General features: G+C 40.3%; 1 protein-coding gene across 1 annotated transcript; it reads right to left on the reverse strand.

Annotated features, from left to right (window-relative positions):
• Positions 1-3,391: 3,391 nt before the first annotated feature.
• Positions 3,392-9,660, reverse strand: NXNL2 (nucleoredoxin like 2). Its single transcript, XM_030237563.2, has 2 exons — positions 9,311-9,660; positions 3,392-3,928 (listed from the first exon to the last, which is right to left on the reverse strand). The coding sequence occupies exons 1-2, from the start codon at positions 9,610-9,612 to the stop codon at positions 3,760-3,762; spliced, it is 471 nt and encodes a 156-aa protein (XP_030093423.2). The 5' UTR covers positions 9,613-9,660; the 3' UTR covers positions 3,392-3,759.
• Between the last annotated feature and the right edge of the window lie 10,371 nt (positions 9,661-20,031).

A 20,031-nucleotide genomic window follows, 5' to 3' on the forward strand; every position in this document is an offset into this window, starting at 1 on the left:
AACACCCTTGTGCCAAGTTTCTTCAACTTCTCTTTGAAGTATTTCTTTGGGACTGTGCCATTATGCTTAAAAGCAAGATTTTTTGGACAGAAATAGCACCTTCCATAGCAACTTCTTCACCTGACACTGGCAGCATTAATTGATATCAGAGAGTCATGAGATTGATCATTGAACTTCCTCTACTAGGGAAATTTAAATGACATTGAGGAGATAGAAGGCTTAAAAGTGTTTCTGTTCGGTATTGGTCATTTATATGTCCATCTTCACAGATACTGACAGAAAAAAAATTAAAGTTGCTCTTTTATGAATATTGCCTGCCAGAACACATAATAGTTAAATTCTTATCAGTGTCTGGTTTTAACAAAAAACTCAGCTGTACAAAAGGCAAAACCAGGCTGTGCACAGGGTGGAAATGAAATAAAAGCAAAAAAAACCCTGTCGTGTATGTACCAACTACTGCTTGTGTTCTGCAGAACATCTGTTTGCACTCTAGATTTAACTCATACTTCAGGAAGAGCTACTGATATTTTGTATGTACTCTTGACTGAGACGAAAAGTGAAAGATTAAGTTAGCATTAAAAATGCATATGAAGATATCATGACAGAATTTCAAGGAATTTTCAAGTACCTACTTTAGGTTTTTCTCTTCAGCCCAAAATATCATAATTGAAGAGTTTAGGTGAATAAACAGAGATTGATCACCCCCTCCCTCCTATTTTTAAGCACATATATTTAAATACATCATAATACTATTAAAGTTTGACAACAGCAGTGCTGGAGGAGGAAGAAAGAAAGTTTTTTTGGGAGCAGGGTTAAGAAATAAAAGGAATACAAGATTAACAGAGAGATGTTCATTGCCTTTTTGATGTTTATTTCATGTCTGAATCTGCCACCCTTTCTGCTTTGCCTCTTCCTAAAAAAGAGTTATGGGACAGCCTGCAGCACTCACCTGAAGCAAGTCTCTACAAGATTCGGGCTATTTATCAATTCACAAAGTATCAACTTACAATCCTTGCTATTTTTCATAGTAAAGTAATTGTTCATAAAGCCTACAATAAATTCAACACCACTGGTTCTTAGCAATCTTAGCATATATTGATCCATAAATGATTTACTAATAATGGACACTATCTTGTCCAGTGGAATTAGGAAGAATGCTCCTCTTCTTGGCTTTACTTTTTTTTTTTAGTTGACTCCTTTAAAAAGGAGCAGCATCAACCAGTAGCATTATGCTGCTGTCTATTGTTGTATTTTTATAATGAGGGTTTTTTCCCCACTCCACTGAAAAGTGCTAGTATTAGCTAATACTCAAGGTGACCGTGACTAAATATGGAGGGAAGAAAGTCACCAGTAAACTGAAAAATAATTTAATAAGTTAAAGGGACAATTCTGTACATTCTGAGATGAATTCACTGCAAAGTTTCATTTCCAAAGAACACACATTCCAAGTAATAACAAGCCTTACAGCTGACCCACTAAGATTTACTTCTCTAATTTCACAAGGTATTGCTAATAAGAAAATATTTTCCATTACTCTGTACTTTATCTAAGTCAAACATGGATTATTTTAGCACTGATAAGTAAACCAATTTTCTGATATTCCAAACACTGATGTGCAAAACCAACAGTTCTTGTCTGAAGTCACACCAAACTTTTATACAGTATATATCTTTGTTTCATCATTATGAATTCTTAGCTGAATTTTACTTGGAAGTTGTGTTATTCTATTGGTGTCAATTATCCAAAGGGCCTAAGTCCATCTCTGCTGTAAAATACTGAGTTCTTTCATATATATGCATATAGACAAACAAGAATCAAGATATCAACCATCGTGAATCAAGATATCTTGGCTGAAGTAATGCCTGATATCTGATAATAGGGTGCAGTGGATACTTTTGCTATAAAAATTATTCCTCATTCAGGTAACCTATCTTCAAACATTTGGAAAAGCTTTGATAATTTTTTTTCTCATCATATATTTGAAATATATCTGCTATTAGGTGGCTTCAGAACAGCCCGCAGAGCTCACATCGCACTTGCACAAAAAATTTACTAAGGAGCTTAGCATTCATCAGGAAAGACCATGAATGCTACTTATATAGTGAGATGGCACAAATTAGAAATTGTGTGTGGTACACCCAGATGTAATTTTTAAAACAACTACAAGGAGCTCAGAACTCACAGCTCTGCTGAACACTTTCTGAAGTTATTATTTTCCATTTTAAAATCAGTTTCTCTGGTGTACTTGCTTCTCACCTACTGTGAAATATGTGTGACTTTTTACATTCACACTCCTCAGAGAATTTTTTTCTCCCTCCATTACAAGAAAATTATGCAGGTTTGTTATTAAATGATACAACTATTCACACACATTAAAGTTCAGGCCCTCTTTGTTAAGTTTTCTTACAGTAAGGCAAACGTACCTTAAAAAATAATAGAGACAGTTGTGGGTGGGGTCAGTAAGCCAATAACTGCAGATGGGATATCACAATCAATGTTTTGTTTTAAGGCTGAAGTGGTAACCCTTCAAGCACAGGCATGCAAAGAACTGTCTGCAGAACAATGACACTCTGAGGAATCAGCACTCTCGGGTGCCTCACTAATGCACATAGCCCAGGGGATGGACATGAAGTCAGAATTCTGAGTGCAGTTAGAGGACTGTGACCCCTTGGGGTCACAGAGACCTGCTGGGATGCTACACAGAACTGGAGTGCTACAATTGATGGATGCAGGCTCTCTTGCTCCAAATTGAGCCAACCAGACTTCAAGTGTTAGTAATGTAAGTGCTTGTAATGGAAACAATAACAACTCTGTTAAAGTCTTTAAGTTCTAATCAGCAAACACTCGGCTTGCATGGGAAGTGGGTTTTTGCGGCTCATTAATTGCATTAATGTCTGGGCTGGGACAGCAGCCATGAAGAGACAGCAAATCAAGTTGTGCTTTAGATACAACACCAGCATTCATCAGAGAGACCTGGTATAACTGTTGATGTTTGCTTCTACATATTTTAGCAAAAGAAAAGATGGAAAATGGTTTCTTCTTAACCTAACCTGATGTCAACTTGGGAGCAAACATAATGGAACCATAGAATGGCTTGTTTTGGAAAGGACCTTAAAGATCATCTAGTTCCAATCCTGTGGAATTGGAACTTAGCTTATAGGGTAAAGTTTTAAAATCCAGGGCAGAACTATAAATAAATATAAATAAATCCCATAAAAGTAAAATAAAGTAGAATATTTTTTCAGTACCGACAAACAAATGTGTTCTATTTAAAAGTCATGACATTTTCTGATTATTCTTGTTAGGGTAGATAAGGAAATACATGAGACATATTTCATAAACAGTAATTTATTAAAGCAAACAGTTTTATTTTCTTAATAAAATGCGCTAATCACCTGAAAAAAAGTCATCAATAAATAGTTTTTTGCATTTATTTTTACTGTGTTGACTTCGCAAAGTAAGTGTTTGCATAGATTTTACAGGTTTCTATTATTACTGTCTAAATAGCCTATTCTTCTGAAGTTCTTTAGTATTATTTGGAACACTGTGCTTCATTTAAATATCATAGATAGAACAATACAAAAATAATTGCATTTTATGACACTAGAATAACTGGTTTTCAAGTCAAACCCAAAATTTTTTTATAAGCAAAGGTAAATAAATAAGTCTTACCCTTCTCATTCTGAACAAAGCAAGAGTATTTTCAGAGCTCTACTAACTTTTTCACTATGTCTTTTCTTGCTTCTGTCTGTCAACATTTTAGCTAGAAAAATTCTGAAAGATATCTGCACCCTCAAGCCAGTTCCGGAAACAGGATAGCCCTTTGTCTCTGATCTGTTTTCTTCCCTTGTCAGTAATGACTTCTCCAGTCTGTTTCACAATCACCAGTTTGGGAATTGCTGTTATGTTGTATTTCTTCTTCAGATCACTGTGGGAAAAAATTAAAAACAAAACACACATTAGGAGCAATGTAAGAAACCTCCTAGTGTCTTTACAAAGGCTGCTCTGGCCAGGACACATGGGAGAGCAGGAGTGATGAGTGCCTGGGCTTCCTCAGAGTTTGAGGTAGAGCACTGGGCATTGTAAGGAGATCAACAAGGCGGCAGCTGGAAGCCCACACAGTGAAATGTAGCTCTGAGAGTTACGAGAGGTGCAGCATCCTTCCTGCAAATGCTTAGCACTGCTGCCTGAAGTTTCCACAGGAGCAGAGGCTCTTGGAGATGTAAAAGATGTCCATAGAAGGAAAGTTTGATATACTCTTCCACCTTTTTTTTTACTAGTCCAAAACAGATGTCATTCTGGGTCCTTTCTACAGGACAGGAGAAGGATCTCAGATTAGCATTTGATATTCATTCCTCTACAAATACACTTGAGTGTCCCATAGTGCTACTTTCTGCAACATCTCTCTCAAAACATACTTATAATATTAAATGGAAATATGCTGCCTGAGCACCATCACCACAAGCAAGAACGTTTGCTGTATGAGGTTCAAACACCAAAGAAATTTGAGTAGGAAAAAAATGTAGGCATTGCTAAAAAATGCTTGACACTAATACATAGACATTCTCAATGATTTCCTGGGAGGAAAAAAAAATATGGAAAAATAAGACTTCAGTGAAATACTGACCCAGATAAGGCATACCTGAAATGTGCCTTCCCTTCTGTATTGTTCCTTAAGAGAAGAAAAATGAATAGGTGAAGCATATTGCTCTGCTGTTATGTTGGCTAAGCAATTATGCAGGAAATACTATGGAAACAGCAATTATAGGTATGGACCAGGTTTGCTCTCTCAGTGAATTTTGACATACAAGCAAGCAACCAACAATCCCCACCAACCTTCCCAAAATCTGCTAAAACAGGTGAAAAAAACACATTCCAAAGCAAGTACGCATAGAAGCATGTAAAACTATCACCTCATACCACCTGAATGACTAATAAGGTGGGTGGAAGATGCGTTTTATTGGTTCCATGAACGTTACTTATTGGTTCAGTGAGCAATAAACACAATTGCAATAAACACAACTGTAGCAATCAGAGATAGAGCACTAGGAGACTGAAGGCATGGAATTTGGTATGGAGACTGGAATCTTACACTTTACTTTCCTCAGGGAATGCATATCTCCAGCAGGGCATGGCACCTTGTTCAGACAGCCTTAGGGCAGAAGGTGCCTGCATCAAACCAGATGGAAGCATGCACGGATCTTGATTACATTTGTGCGCAGCTTTCAAGATCAGTGGACCTGAAGAAGGCTCAGAAAGAGTTCTGCAGACAATGTTTCTTAATCACTGTGTACATGGGTACATGTGCTTACAAAAATGACTTCTTAAAACTTATTAAGATCATTCTCTCTGATAGGGACCTAAAATCCCATGACTCACCTACACAAACCACATATGTGCCATGGGACTAACTCCAATGGCAACTCATGGTATCATTAAACCATAAATAGAAATAAAAAGCCATGACACTAAGACTTAGGCAAACTGGAAGTCATAGGCATTGTTAGATCTTTTTACTCTTATAAGAAGGTTGGATGAAAGTTTCTGAGAGCACAGATTTTGTATTTCCAGATAATAGTGATATTAGCTGGGAGCTAATTTTCTTTACAGCAGCTTGCATGGTGCATACCAAAACAGCATTGATAACACATCAGTGCTTTAGCTATTGCTGAACAGTGCTTATGCAGCACCAGGGCCTTTTCTTGTGCTACCATGCCAGTGAGTATGTTGGTGATGCACAAGAATCTACGCGGAGCCCAGCTGGGACAGCTGATCTCAAACGACCAAAGGATGTTCCATATCATGTAACACTGTGATTAGCTGTAAAAGCTGAAGAAAGAAGGGGGAAGGGACCAACATTCAGAGCCAGGAGATTTATCTTCCCATGCAATCACTACAGGATGATACAGGACAGCTACTCTGTGCTGGAAGCTGTTAAATATCTGTCAGTGAATGGGAACTAGTGAATGAATTCCATATCTTGCTTTGCCTGTGTATCTTTACTTTTGCTTTTTCTTTTAAAACACCTTTATTTCAACCCCTAAGTGTTCTCACTTTCACCCTCCACCCATCCCGTGGGGGCAGGGAGTGACCCAATGCTGTCTGGGGCCTGACTGCCTAACCAGGCTGAGTCCCAACACAAGTATATTTATATAAGTGTTTAAGATCTATGTGCAAGAGCATTCTTGAGATGAAGACAACACGGGGCAGATATAATATAATCTTGGGAACATAAATGGTAAATTTTATACACATGTGTAATGGGATATCTGACAACACTTGAAATTTAACAGCTTTCGCTTGGAAATACTGTCATGTGAAAGTGATGGGCTTCTTGCTCATCTGCTTCTAGCAGTATGCCCTGCAATACACAGCTGTAAGTACTTTAGGTGTGAAATTTCTTCATTGTTAAATCTTAGTCATAAGCAAGCACGGCACATGCTCGGGATTCAATTTTAAAGCGTCTGCTGAGATTTTGCAATAGCAGTCTAAAAAGTCTAAGAATTAAGCAATTGCTCTTAACTGCTCAGATACTTCACATTATTCTACCTGTTTTTTAACACCCCACCCCCCCAATATTTCTGCAGGTGCCAATCCACCCTCATACATAAAGCTTCCTAATATAAAATGAACAAACAACATTTTTATTTTTTTATGGGCATTTTCCATGATTTTAATTTGCTGAGCTGTACAGGCCAGCCTGGAAGCCTGCAAGAACTACTGCACACACCAGGCACCCTCACAAAAACTGATGCCTTTCATCACAGTATTCAGTACAAACACAGCGGTATGTCTTTGTGTGCCATTATCAAAACAACAGTCCTATTTGACACCCTTTGTTGTTGATGTTGATGTTCTGTCGAACACCTGCTTTTCCTCTCTACTAGGCTCTTTCTCTTCCAAGTGCTCACTTCCTACCAGACTGTCTTCACACTCCACTTCAAGAATCAAAATATTGTGCCTCAGGCAGCAAAAAAAAATTACGTTAACCTGCAGACAGTAAAAGGATCAGGAGCAATATTTCCTGTTAGTCATGCCCCAGACCATACGAGGTAGTAAAGGTGCAGTCCCACCTCTGGGAAATAGCCAGGACTGACAGCATGGAAGAGTCTGGAGATCCTGCTTAGAATTCAGTTTTGCTTCTCTAAAGGTAGGCTTGACACTGCAGTGTTAGGCCCTACACACTACAAGTATGAATGATGTCTGTTTCTTACAATAATCACCAATACTGCTGTTCTTGAAAAGTATTTTGGATGGCATACTTAAAATTGGCTCTGTTGTGTCTAGAAGATACATCAGTCTATGCTGCAATTATGTACCTTAAACACTGAAGCAACCAGCTAGGATATTTTAACCTCACTGAAGGTTAAATGCCTTCTTTACACAGTAAAAAAAAACAATAGCTAATTCAACTAATTGCAATGGAACTTTAAAAATAATAATAAATTTTAAAATATTAATAATACAATTATCTTACCCACTTTTTTAAAATTATATTCTTAAATAGAACTAGTATCTAGCCAGAATTATAATATGGGTTAGTGACTACATATGTGCTCTAAGCCTATGATGATTTACCAGTACCCCTAACACCAAACTACCAGTTAATCCAGACTAAGCACCTTGAACAGCTCCACACAGTCCTCCATTGTTACACACAACCTCAAAAACATTGCTTGTTCATATCCCTCTTCACTTTGTTCTTCATTAAGCCACTGTGATCTCACAGTCATCTGTAAGGACAAGCCATGCTTCTCTACAGAACTGTGAAGGACATTTCAGGATGCCATCGAAAAGCCAATTAAACTATCTCTTTGCCTCCACTCCGCATTACTTGAGCAAGAGCAGTCAGAAATAGACCTCTAATCCACAGAGGATGAAGCTGTAAGCACATTCCCATGGGCCATGCTGAACAGCTTGCTGGGTATGGGGACTTCAAGGGATACATTTCCTGATGGAAATTTGCCTGCATTCTATTATGATTAGCAGATACCAAATACAATTACTGCCTGGGAAGATTGTAGAGAACTATGCAAAACAATATTTAAGGCAGTAGGAAAAAGGTCTAACATAAATTGGTAGTGGGCATCCAGAAATGAGGCAGGAAAGGATGAAATTGTTCCTGGGTTCAAGTAAATTGCTCTTGAGTTTGCCAAACTGCACTGAAAAAACAGGATTAGCCAACATGCTCCCTGTTGAGTGAGTAGCTGGGGTGTTACACACCAGGTAGCACACCTGAGATGGATCTAGAATCAAAAGGAAAGACAGAAGTTACTAGGAGCACTAGAAAATATTTATTTCTTAGAAGAATTGATCTGGCTGCAAGATTTTATTACCCAATCTACCTTTAAAAGTCATATTACCTCCTTGACTTTGGTACCACCTGGAAAAAGAAATTCTACAATCAATTAATTTAAAGAGAGGGGAGAAAAGAATCCGTTTATCAATATTTACATGTACTTCTAGTCTCTAGCAACAGGCATTTCAGTTGTCTTGAAGATCTTACTTGACATCCTGTAATCCCAGTCTATACTTATAGGAGCTAAATCAGATTTCTGAAAGTCATCCAAATGAGGCTCCATCCTTGACGTAGGTCATCAAAACACTTCTTGGTATCATACTTCACCCTGTTACTTACACGCAGTCATGCTCTTTCCTTTTGCCGTTTTCATGAGCAAGCTGCCTGCAGGAATGTCACTTTGGAAACTGAACAGCTCAGTTACCAGGTGCAGTATGCCACGGCTAAACTCTAGCTGATACTGTATCTGTCTGAAATTCCTCACTGCTTCCTCTGCTTCAAGTAGTTCAGTCGCAAGTTTTGCTGCGTCTTCATTTGCCTTTTTCTCAGAGCACAAACCTAGACAACGCAGACCAACCTTAGTAACAATTACCGCCGTGCTGAAAAGCAAATCACTTGATCCTCACTTGCCATTCGTTTTTACCTCACTCATCTCTTTAACACACGGGGTCTTTACTAACTCTTGTTCAAAGATCTTTTAGCTTACAAACGAGGCGCACAAAACCTCTCTCTTTACGTATGGGACGAGCTAAAACCAGAGAGCAAGCAGTGTGACAGCCAGCGGTAGCCGCGGCTCGGGTCGGGAGCACGGCCGGGAGATGCTGCAGCCAGCGCTCCAGGGACTTCAGCGGGCGGCAGTCTCGGGCTAACGGGGCAGAGGCGGAGGTCCCAGCTGTATTACGGCTGTCCGAGTGCCCCCGCCCGCCCCCTCCCGGCCCTCGGGGCAGGGGCGCTGTCCGTGCCCCCGGCGGGGCCGGGCCGCCCGGGGCGGCGGTGGCCTCCGGTACTCACTGCTTGTAGGGGTCGTGGAAGGGCAGGGCCAGCCAGTCTCCGTGCATGGCGCGCATGTAGCCCACCATCTCCTCGGCGCTGTGGTCGGAGGAGATGAAGACGACCTCGAAGGGGGCGGGGGGCTCGGTCTCCTCCAGTAGCTCCGTGTAGAAGTCACAGAGGACGGGGGTGAAGTCGCGGCACGGCGAGCACCAGCCGGCGGAGAAGTACAAGCCCACGACTTTGTTCTGCAGGGCCTCTTCGGGGTCCACGCTGCGGCCATCCTTGCTGACCAGGAGCCGCCCGCTGAACACATCCACCATGCTGGCACCGCCGGACCCGCCGCGGGAGCGGCCGCGGGCCCGAGCGCTCCCCGGGCGCGCCGCTCACCGGGACCCACCCACCCTCCTTCCCCCAGCGCCGCGCCGCACCGCCCCGACACGCAGCCACCGCCCCGACACCGCCACCCTGCCATGGCACCGCCGCCACCGCCCGGGCCCGCCCAGCGCCCCGCGCAGCCAAGGAGACCCGGCCCCTTCCCCCTCTCCTCTGAGCGCCAAGGCGGCTTTCAGAGGAGCTAAGTGCCGCTCAAGGCTTGCTGAAGATGCCGAACTTCAAATAAAATTAAACAGCAATCGCATGCGCCGGGCCCCTTTTCAGCTGGCCGTGGAGCTCACCGCCTCTCCCCTGGAGGTCTCATCACCAGACTTAGTCAGTTTTGGCAATAAAATTTTTATTATCATGCGTCTTGACCTTTTTTTTTTTTTTCGTAGCATGGAGACTTATCTGAATTCTGCATATAAAAGGAGCTGTCTATTCTCTGTCCCAGTAGATAAAAGGAATTCTCATTTTATTCCAGTGCACTTATCATGTGTTTGGGTTGAATAATGCTTTTTTCCTCCAGCTGACATTGAGTTAGAAATAAATAAAAATTGTATTACAAATAAGAAATCTTCTTTCCTGCCTAAAAAGAGCTGCAGAAACGGAAATGAAAGATGATTTGGTGGTAGGGCTATTAAATTACAGTTTAATTAAAGGATCATGACAGGGTGATAATCAAACCAAGCACATTTTCTCCTTTCAGTGAACTGTGCAAAGCCCAATTAAAGAGAATTTATCTTTAAAAAAAATCAGGATCCCCTAAAATAAATCCTAGTGTTTATAATGGATACTTCAAGTGTTTAATGATGCTAGCTTAAAAATATTTCACATTAAAATGGTGTATACAAGTGCATTCTAGGATTTACTCTTCAGTTTTCCCCATGTTTTAATCTGTAGCCTCTCAAAAATCTGTCAGTTTTACTTATAGAAAAGATAAAATTGTGACAAGTATGTATTATGATTCAAATACTTAACACTAGAACGGAATGGATGTAAGTTATGATGAGTGCTTTCTTGGGTAAGTTGCAACCAAGTTTACAGTGAAATTAAATTCCAGTTTATACTTCTGATAATCTTCTGACCATATAGTATGAAGAGTGAGAACAGTGATACTTCAAGGCAGAATTCCAGTTTAAATTTATATAGGAATAAACTAAGCACAAGTATTCTCCCCCACATTTATTCCTTTTGAGGTTGTTTTGAAACGTGCTTTTCTTCCATTGACTTGACAAAAAATTTTTGTCTATGTTCTGTCCTGAGTGAAAAAGAATATGGTATCATTTAAAATAGTTGAACATGTGAGAGTAAACCCAAAGATGAACCTCAGAAGTAACACAGCAATCTTGGGGTTTTTTTCAGTAGGCTCATCAAAACTGGTTGTAGGGTCACTTTGAATTGGGAGCTGCATTCCTGCCATTTCTCTTACCCCTTTTGTATTTTATCATGAAAATTTACTGCTAATAAAAAGACTGTTTGTTTCTTGTGCAGAAGTTCACACATTTAAAATAAAATAGTCACTCATCATTATTTTCTAAGAGATTCTTTTGAATTAATCTTCACAAAGCAGTCATTTTTATTTATTTCCAAGTATATCTGGACTAATATGTTACTTCAATTCTGATATTCTACTGGAAAACAACAAAAAAAAAATCTTAGGTGTTTAAAAAGTAGGTTTTATTCAAATATTGTATTTCTCCATTTTTCATAGAGAGTTTAACTATGTTTTTTCAAACCCAGATACTCATCTGCTTCCAGTACAGTAGTGACATTTAAAACAATATAGTCCTCCCATCTGTCACATCTCCTATCAAAACTTTCTCCAACTTTTGAGTGCTGTTTTGTGCAGTTCCTCCCTTCAGAATTCCTCTGGATGTCAAAAGTAGAAGACAAAAAGAGCTGTGAAAGTTGCCTCTTCTTAAAATAGGACAGGTGAGAAATTAGGCTCACCTGAGTTTTTGATTTGCCATACTGTCTGCCTTTGTGAGACCATTATGAAACAGGATGGAGTCAAAGCATTTGGAGCCTGTAGAATCACCAAAAAATGGAAAAATCTTTCCATACAAGTTCAGGCTACCATAGGTAGATTCTTGATATTCCTATGAATTTCTCCTTCCATTGGTGGTGAAAGTGCATTTTCTCAGGTAATATGAGTGGAAACAATGACCCAAGGAACTTCCAACTGTACCATCTGTACAGATTAGAAAACTGGTTAGCCAGAAACAGGGCTGTGCCATGAGAAAAGAACATGCTGAGATTGTCTTTGAGACCTCTAGGCATAGAGAAAAAAGTTGATAGCTACATACATCTCCCTGGGGAGAAGAGCTGGATGTACATGACAGTGATGTTAAATTTCTTAAGCTCTTTGAGGAGCAGCTACTAGGCATGAGATACCAGATACCTTCCCTCAGGAAACTTAAGGTGATCAACTCTCTAAACATATCAAAGATTCACTGAAAGTGCTGCATAACAAGGAAAATCTTGTCTTGCACCTGCCTTTGAATTGACTGCAGAGACATTTTTCCATGTCACTAACATGGACCAATAAGAAATGCCTCATTTTATGATTCATAAAGAGACAGAGACCTGTTTCAATTAGAAATGTCTTCTAGGACTGTTCCTGTTACTGGGGCTCACAATGTAGTGATTTATTCCATCCCCTAGTCTCCCCTTGGACTGAAAATAATGGAGCTTCTTTACACAGAACCTGTGGTTCTGTCTCAACGTAGTGTTAGCTGTGATGTTACACTATCAGAAAATCTGCACACAATGCTCCTCCAGTGGAAGCCTCTGAAGAATTCCAGGATAAAATTAAACAAAAACTTCCTACCACAAAAAATTGTGCTTATGATTTTACTAGAAAAGAGCTTTTTATTATTGAATTTACTATACTATTTTTAAGGTAACAGTATTTAGTCCTGTCTTTAATCTAAGCCCAAGACTTTTAGTTTATTTGTGCTCACATTGCAAAGATTATCCTACTTTCCTTGTGAGTTTTGCTTCAATTAATACTGAAGTTGATTACATATCCAGATTTTGACACACAATTGAGAATTTAAAAAAGAAAATATGAAGAGCTTGAATCATAAACTCTTGCTTTTAATGACATAGGGCAGCATGCTGAGAAAGACCTGTAGAAGAAATTGGAAGAAGAAGTGGAATTAAAAATGTTCAGACTTGCTGACTCCTAGATAATATAAGAAAATACAATATGTGCTCAAAGCAAAGTTATTCCATACACCTATGGTGGCAGAGTTAATGTCTCTATAAGCTATACACATGATAAAGTGTGAGAAGGTTCTGAAAGCCTGTCCAGGTCCTTAAGGAACATAACCATTGCTCTCTCCTTCATGTACCTTCTTCATAGCTGGCACGGGTCTGAGTGGTAAAGAATTTGGTCCAATAAAATTTGCAATAAAGAGCCTCTTAAAACTCATGTTATATGCATGATACTGGATTTTTAGATGAAAAAGTATAGAACACCAGGTTTCAATCTGCTTATAATTCTTAAGCATTCTGTTGAAAATAAATACCATCATTACACAGTTGATGTTGGCAGGCTGTATATCCATCCATGGTGAGAAGCCATAAGGCAAAATCTGACTAAATTTTCTCAAGGAGAGTGTGACCTGGTTGAAGTTTTGTTGGCTCTATCAAAAATTAATCGTTAGTGTACCATCTACTTAATTATACCCTGATGAAAACATGCAAGTGACAAAACTAATGAAGATTAATTCTGGTTGGGCAGTACTGTACGTAGCGCAATCCCTGAAGTCATATTAGCAACTGGCCTTGGTGAATCCCATCACGTGTGAATACTAGCCAGACAGAAAATCAGACCCCAAAGGAAACCAGAACACACAGAATAAAGGAAATACATCAGTGGAATAAAGAGTTAAATTTGCAGCAATCATTAAATTTTGTAAAATATCTGGGTTTTTAAAATTCTTTTTCATAATACATAAAAATGTGCTTTACAGGAGAAAGTTATAATCTGAGTTATTGGTGATAAAGCAGGCAAAGTTACCCACCACAGTGTATACAGCGAAAGAAAGGTTTCACTGTCGCAAGTTTCTTGATCTCAACCCAACACATTAACCAATGCGCTGGGGAAAGAAGCCAGTGGACAAAGAATTACTGAGCCAAAAAAATTAAATTTTACTATACACAACCTGCCAACTAAAGTAATTATTGCATATTCATAGCATTCCTTAGAGCTAACACATTTGGAACACCTTTTCCTCAGCTGGGTTCAGGGTCTTACAACATAGTCAGCAGTGATACAGATATGTACTGAATGCTCCTTCATGATTGTTCTTGGAGCTGCTTCCCCTACATAACCTCCAAAGACAAAAGAAATAATACTGGCTTTTCTCAAGTAGGAAAATTATTCAAATAAGTAGGACACCTTTTTTTTTTTTTAATTACTTACTATTTTATTAATTTTATTTCAACTCTTTGGTGCCTTTTGGAGGAGATATCAAGGGTTACCTTGTTAGGGAATCTTACGTTTCCTTCCTAAGAGATACTGGGATGTAGCTTAGCATTCTTACCACAAAGACAACTACCATTACCAAGACTAAATGAGAGCTGTAGCAGCTACCAAGTAACCAAAACATTTTAGTACAGAAGATACTGTAAGGTATATCTCCTTTTCTTTTGTTTTCCTTTTTCAAAGCAACAGATTGTTAGCAACAAGAAGCAATAATTATCAGAGAACACTGTGCTGGTGAGGCCTCACTTTGGGTCCTGTGTGCAGTTTTAGATGCCACAATATAAAAAAGACATTAAGCTATCAGAAAGCATCCAAAGGAGGGAAACAAGGATGGTGAAGGGCCTTAAGGGGAAGCCTTATAATGAATGGCTGAGGTCACTTGGTCTGTTCAGCATGGAGGAGACTGAGATCTCATTGCAGGCATGGCCTGAAATTGTGTCAGGGGAGGTTTAGGTTGGATATTAAGATAAGGTTCTTATCCCAGAGTGTGGCTGGGCACTGGAACAGGCTCCCCAGGGAAGTGGTCACAGCACCAGCCTGCCAGACTTCATGAAATATTTGGACAATGCTCCCACGCAAGAACAGGGTGTCCTGTCCAGGGCCTGGAGATAGACTCAATGATCTTTGTGGGTCCCTTACAAATCAGGATATTCCATGGTTCTGCAATAACAATTTTTAAGTAAACATTTGCAACATTAAGTCTGGGTCCCAGTTTAATAAGCATTACTGGTGTAAATAAATAGCATATATGGAAAGGGTGAAAGAATGCTCTTAAAAATATTTTAAAATTAGTTGGATTTGAGAGTTTGCAATGAATATTTTTTCTTTTAATCAGAAAATCCTGCAGCCTATTAACAGATTCCTACTGTGCAAAAAGTCTGTGATAGAAAGTGCAGCAATTATGGGTACATTCTTTCCATTTTACAGATTTTGAATTTAGCAATAGAAAAGGTGTATGAACTTCTCCTTGTAGTACAAAAAGCCTGATTCAACGATCCTTTGCATCTAATTTGATCCTGAGCAGTGTATCTCAAATTACCAAGTGCTACATAGTCTAATATCAGTGCTGTAACTTTTCTGACTTCCCAACAGGTATGCCAGGGAAACAATGCAATGTCATCTAACACAGCAGCAGCTGCATGGCAACAAGGAACAACATTTGCACCTGCAGAAATGGAAAAACACTGTGGTAAAATTCTGCTCTAGTTCACTTGAGTTCAGTCACACTTTTCACTTCACTCTAGCCTTTTAGCAGTTTAACGTAGTAAAGAGGACATTTAGGGTTTTGGGTTGGTTTTTTTTGACCTCTGACTAGATGCATTCCTTTCAGGGTCAGAGTCATCCAACACTAGATCCTGCATTTATGGGTCTTATGAGAAGCGCAAAGCTGCTTTTGAGTTCATCAGTTGAGATGAAGACACAAAATTTACTAAGTACCATTGAAGGTAGGGCAGACTTAACCAAGGGAAAATTAATTTTTTGCAAATCAAAAATAGGAGTAGGATGGTAACAAAGAAAGACTGAGCCAAAAATGTCTTCCTCCCACCCCTCTTTTTCCCAAGCTCAACTTTGCTCCTGAATTTTCTACCTCCTCCTCCTCTTGCCCAGCTGGTGCAAGGAATTGGAAAATAGGGGTTGTGATCTGTTCATAATTCTCTGTCTCTGCTGCTCCTTCATGTAATCACAAAATTGTTTGAGTTGGAAGAGACCTCTGGAGATCACCCAGTTCAAAGAGCCTGCCCAGGCCAGTCAGCTAGAGCAGGTGAGATAAGGATGCATCCATGTGGGTTCAGAATGTCTCCAGAGAGGGAGATTCCAGGACATTCCTGGGCAGCCTGTACCACAGAACATAAAATTCTTCCTCATGAGGAACAGGAACTTCTTGAGTTTCAGTTGATGGCCATTGCTCCTCGTTCTTCCTCACACTTTTTCACTTTTCCCTGGTACTCCAGTGTAGGTCCATTCCATGGGCTGCAGTATTTCAGGAACAGATTACACCAGTACTGGGGATCTTTATTGGGCTGAAGTTTCTGCCAGAAAAACTGCCCCAGTCTGGGCTCCTTTCCACAGTGCCATGGGTACTGCCTGGAGTCAGCTTCAGGATGGACTTTCCACAGACTGCAACTTCCTTCAGGGCATCTCCATCTGCTGCAGCACCAGGTCCCCAGCGACTACAGTGTGATCTCTGCTCTTCAGTGGTACTCCATGGGCTGGTGGGGGCACGGCTGCCTCACCATGGACTGGACCACATGCTTGTCAGAGACTGAAATATTACAGTTTATGGCTTAAACATCTCCATGAAGGACTTTTGCCGATTATGGCAAAACTGTGTTACAAAAGTTGCAGAGAAGACCACCACACCCTGAATGGGGCCCTGACTGAGGCCCTACACCGCTCACTGATGAAGATAAATAAAGTAACAACTCAGGGCTGGGCATTAGAACAAATTCACAGGGGACAGACAAGCTCAGCACCTTGGGAGGGAGAGCGCAGCCCCGGGCTCTCGGCTGCCGGGCCCGCGCAGGCCTGGCCCGAGGGCGGGGAGAGGCTTTGGGCTGTGGGGAAAGGCCCTGCTGGGGCAGTGCCCGCCCAGCCCGGCTGTGCGGGGGCTCGGCCGAGGGGCCCCTTCGCCCCGGAGAAGCCGCGGCCGCAGGAAGGAGCCGGGGGTGCCGCGGCCCCGCCACAGGATCGATCCCCGAGGGCTCCCGGACCCCGCTCCGGGGCACGGCAGCACGGCCCGGCAGAGCCCGGCGCTGCGAGGGCCGCTGTCACACTGGGTCCCTGCGAGGGAGACACCTGGGCGTCCCCACCCGCCCGCAGCGACATCCATCCACGGCATTCCATACATTGCGGTGTGGCGGGGGGGGCACGGCAGCTGCAGGGCAGCCTCAAGAGCACCAGATGGAGGGCAGCAAAGAGACGTCTCTTGACTAGAAGGTGATATACTTCCATCTCCCTGTTGCCCCATGTATGTGATATACTTCCATCTTCCTCTCCCTGTTGCCCCATGTATGCTTGCCTGGATCTTGAATAGAAGTAGTCAGACAGGACTTCCCCAGTACCAGAGCATCAAGACAGAGCCTTCCTTACGTTGTTAATCCCATTGCAAAGAGAGCACTAGAGCATGGGTCACGACCAACCTTAATCTGGCCCAGTCAAGAAAGGATTACTGCTTCAGAGTTAAGTATTTATACCCTTACAGCTCTGGTCCAAAGGCCAGTAAAAAGCAGGTTCATTTGCTGCCATACCTTGCAGGAGCCTCCTACCCCAGTGCCATCCCAAAGGTAGTTCAGGATTTCAGTCAGTTGGACCGGTCATTTTTCACTCCATAGCATGATTTTCTCTGGTGCTTACTCTGCACCTTTACTCTGCCACTCAAGACTGCTGACTAATCCCAGTAAAAAAATACAAAACAAACTTTGAAATTGCATTTGTTATTTCCAAAATGGTTTTAGTGATATAATCAGGTAGTTTAAAGAAAAGCAGATGTCTGAAGAATTCAAATTTCTACCTCTAGCAGCACAGTGTATACTACTTTTTTTAAATTAATTGACTCAGAAGGACACAGGTATCAATAACTGTTATCTTTGCAATCTTGAACCTATATTGAGTGCAAAAAAATGTTTGTACTCCACAGAGGAGCACCTCAAAACAAAGCATGAAATGCACAGGCTTTCTGCAGTAAGGTTTTTACCACTCTTCAGATATTTTCTTCCTTCCACATACAAGTGCATTCTTTAAAAATTTGAAGCAATTCAGATCTCTATTTCATGCTTTTGTATTATCTGGAGGAGTATGACTAGATAGTATCAATTAGTAGTAATTTTAGGTAGTTGTTTTGTCATCTGCTAGAGTTGCATTTGTTGAACTAAAAATTCAGAATTTTGGAGAACATATGGTGTTTTTTTGGGCCATATTATATTTTATATATGACAATTTTCATGTGTTAAACCAAATCTGTGGAAGCCAAGATGCTAAGTATCTTCTCTTGTGTACACTGCTAGTCTTGTAATACCAAGTTAAAGGCCAGGATAATGTTTGGATTTACAACATTAGAAAGCACTACGTATTGCAGTTAATCTTCTTATTAAAATTTAACACAATGCATTTCTCATATATTATGAGCATCTTCCTGTTAAATCTTCCTGCCTGTTTTTTTAGAATAAAATCTTATCCTCAGTTCTGAATCAGCAGAAAATGGATCCTTGTATTGTTTGGATTTTTTTACCCCCTACCATCAGAAGTTCTGAATCAGAGTGGTTAGGTTTTCTGCCTTGCTTTTTCAGAAAACTGCACTGTAACTCCCTTTTTAATGTCTTTTTTGTCTACCAGCTACTGAGTAGACAATACACTGAGCTGCACTAACAATAATAGAAGAGGATTTTGTGTCAGGCAGAATAACATCCTTTTAAGGCATAACTGGAATTAAGTGAAAAATGCTGGAGAATATTGAGGATTCTTAGCAAAACAGAGTTCCAAATTTCCACAATTGAAATTGTGGCATCCTATTGAAAAGTTACTTGTAAAAACTGCTGTTGCCATTCTTGCAACACTTTAAGCACAACCTTTTAATCACTTTATCTTCTCTAGTGCTTCTGCTGTTAGTACCAATTTATTTTGTTCTTACAGCTTAAAAGGTTAATGTTTTGTAAGTCATTAAATTAATGGAAGTTTAAGTTAGACATCTGCCACTGTAAGCTAAAAATACCGAGGAGTTAGTGAACACTGTGCAAAATCAAATAAATTAGTGACAGCTTTTATCCAGTGGTAAAGGTCCTTATGAAGATAATTGGTCAACCCCCAGTCCATTTCAAAGCTGAATATATCATATGTAGCTAGTCAGTGCCACAGGACTAAAACGCATCAGCCCAAAACTGAGATGAGTGCTGCCTTGACACTGAGTAATCTTCCATAAAAGGAAGAGAAAAATAAGACCACTTTCTCCTCAGTGGCTGTTTACAAGGAATCACTTTGATCAACAAGAATGTGTGTTTAAAGTAGTATAAAGTTGTGTTGAGGTTTTTTTTTTTAAATCATCTGTCAGATCTGGGTAGAACCTCCTTAGGGAGCAACAAGATTATGCAAATCAAGGTAAATGTGAAGATGTCTGTGTTCATTACTAAAGTCAGTTTTGAACACATCGGTCTATAGACCTGGGGAACGATGGCATCAAAATACTAAGAAAGGGCCTGTAAAACTCAGACTCCATTGAATATAAACAAATTTAAGGATTAATTGCATGGGGGGTGGGTGGAACCAGTGTCAAAACATAGAGGTATTTAAACTGTGAGGTTGCAAAACCATTCACACAAGTTGCATACAAGTGAAGTTAAGCAAATCATTACTGATTTCAGAAGAAAAATGTGCAGAGATCTGTAACGAACATCTACGTAGAATAGGGAAGGGTTGACACCACCTCACACCTGAGTACTCAGCTGCTTCCTGTTATATACACACAGGTGTACATTGTGATTATGCAGCTCTGCACTCTGGAAATCAGGAAATTCACGAGGCAATGGGAAGAACAGAGCTTAAAAAAATCCTGAGTAGTTTGATAACTTCCTCAGGCTGTAAATCCTGAAATTTATTAAAATGATAAGTTACGGATACTGGCAAAGAGGTTAAGTGATGTAACATGCTAAGGCAGGAACTTACTTAAAGAAAAATGAGTCAGATTGAAAATAATGCTTTAAAGTTTGTAAAAGAGTAAAAATCTTTTATTATTTAGTGCTTGAGGGTAAAAGCACATACCTCTAATTTCCTTCACCTATTTTGACTCCTCCTTTTGTACCCTAATGATCTTAAATTGCAGCAGCCCAACCTCCTCCAAAATATCCTTACTGAACATATCCTTTCCAGAAAGCAGTAG

The sequence above is a fragment of the Serinus canaria genome, chromosome Z (genome assembly GCF_022539315.1).
Source record: "Serinus canaria isolate serCan28SL12 chromosome Z, serCan2020, whole genome shotgun sequence".
In the NCBI taxonomy this organism is placed as follows: Eukaryota; Metazoa; Chordata; class Aves; order Passeriformes; family Fringillidae; genus Serinus; species Serinus canaria.

What these genes read in the sequence shown, in the direction of transcription:
- NXNL2 (XM_030237563.2), bottom strand. Translation starts at nt 9,612, where the DNA reads ATGGTGGATGTGTTCAGCGGGCGGCTCCTGGTCAGCAAGGATGGCCGC. An exon ending in TTCCACGACCCCTACAAGCA is followed by an intron (nt 3,929 to 9,310) that starts GTGAGTACCGGA and finishes TTTTTCCCACAG; the next exon opens with TGATCTGAAGAAGAAATACA.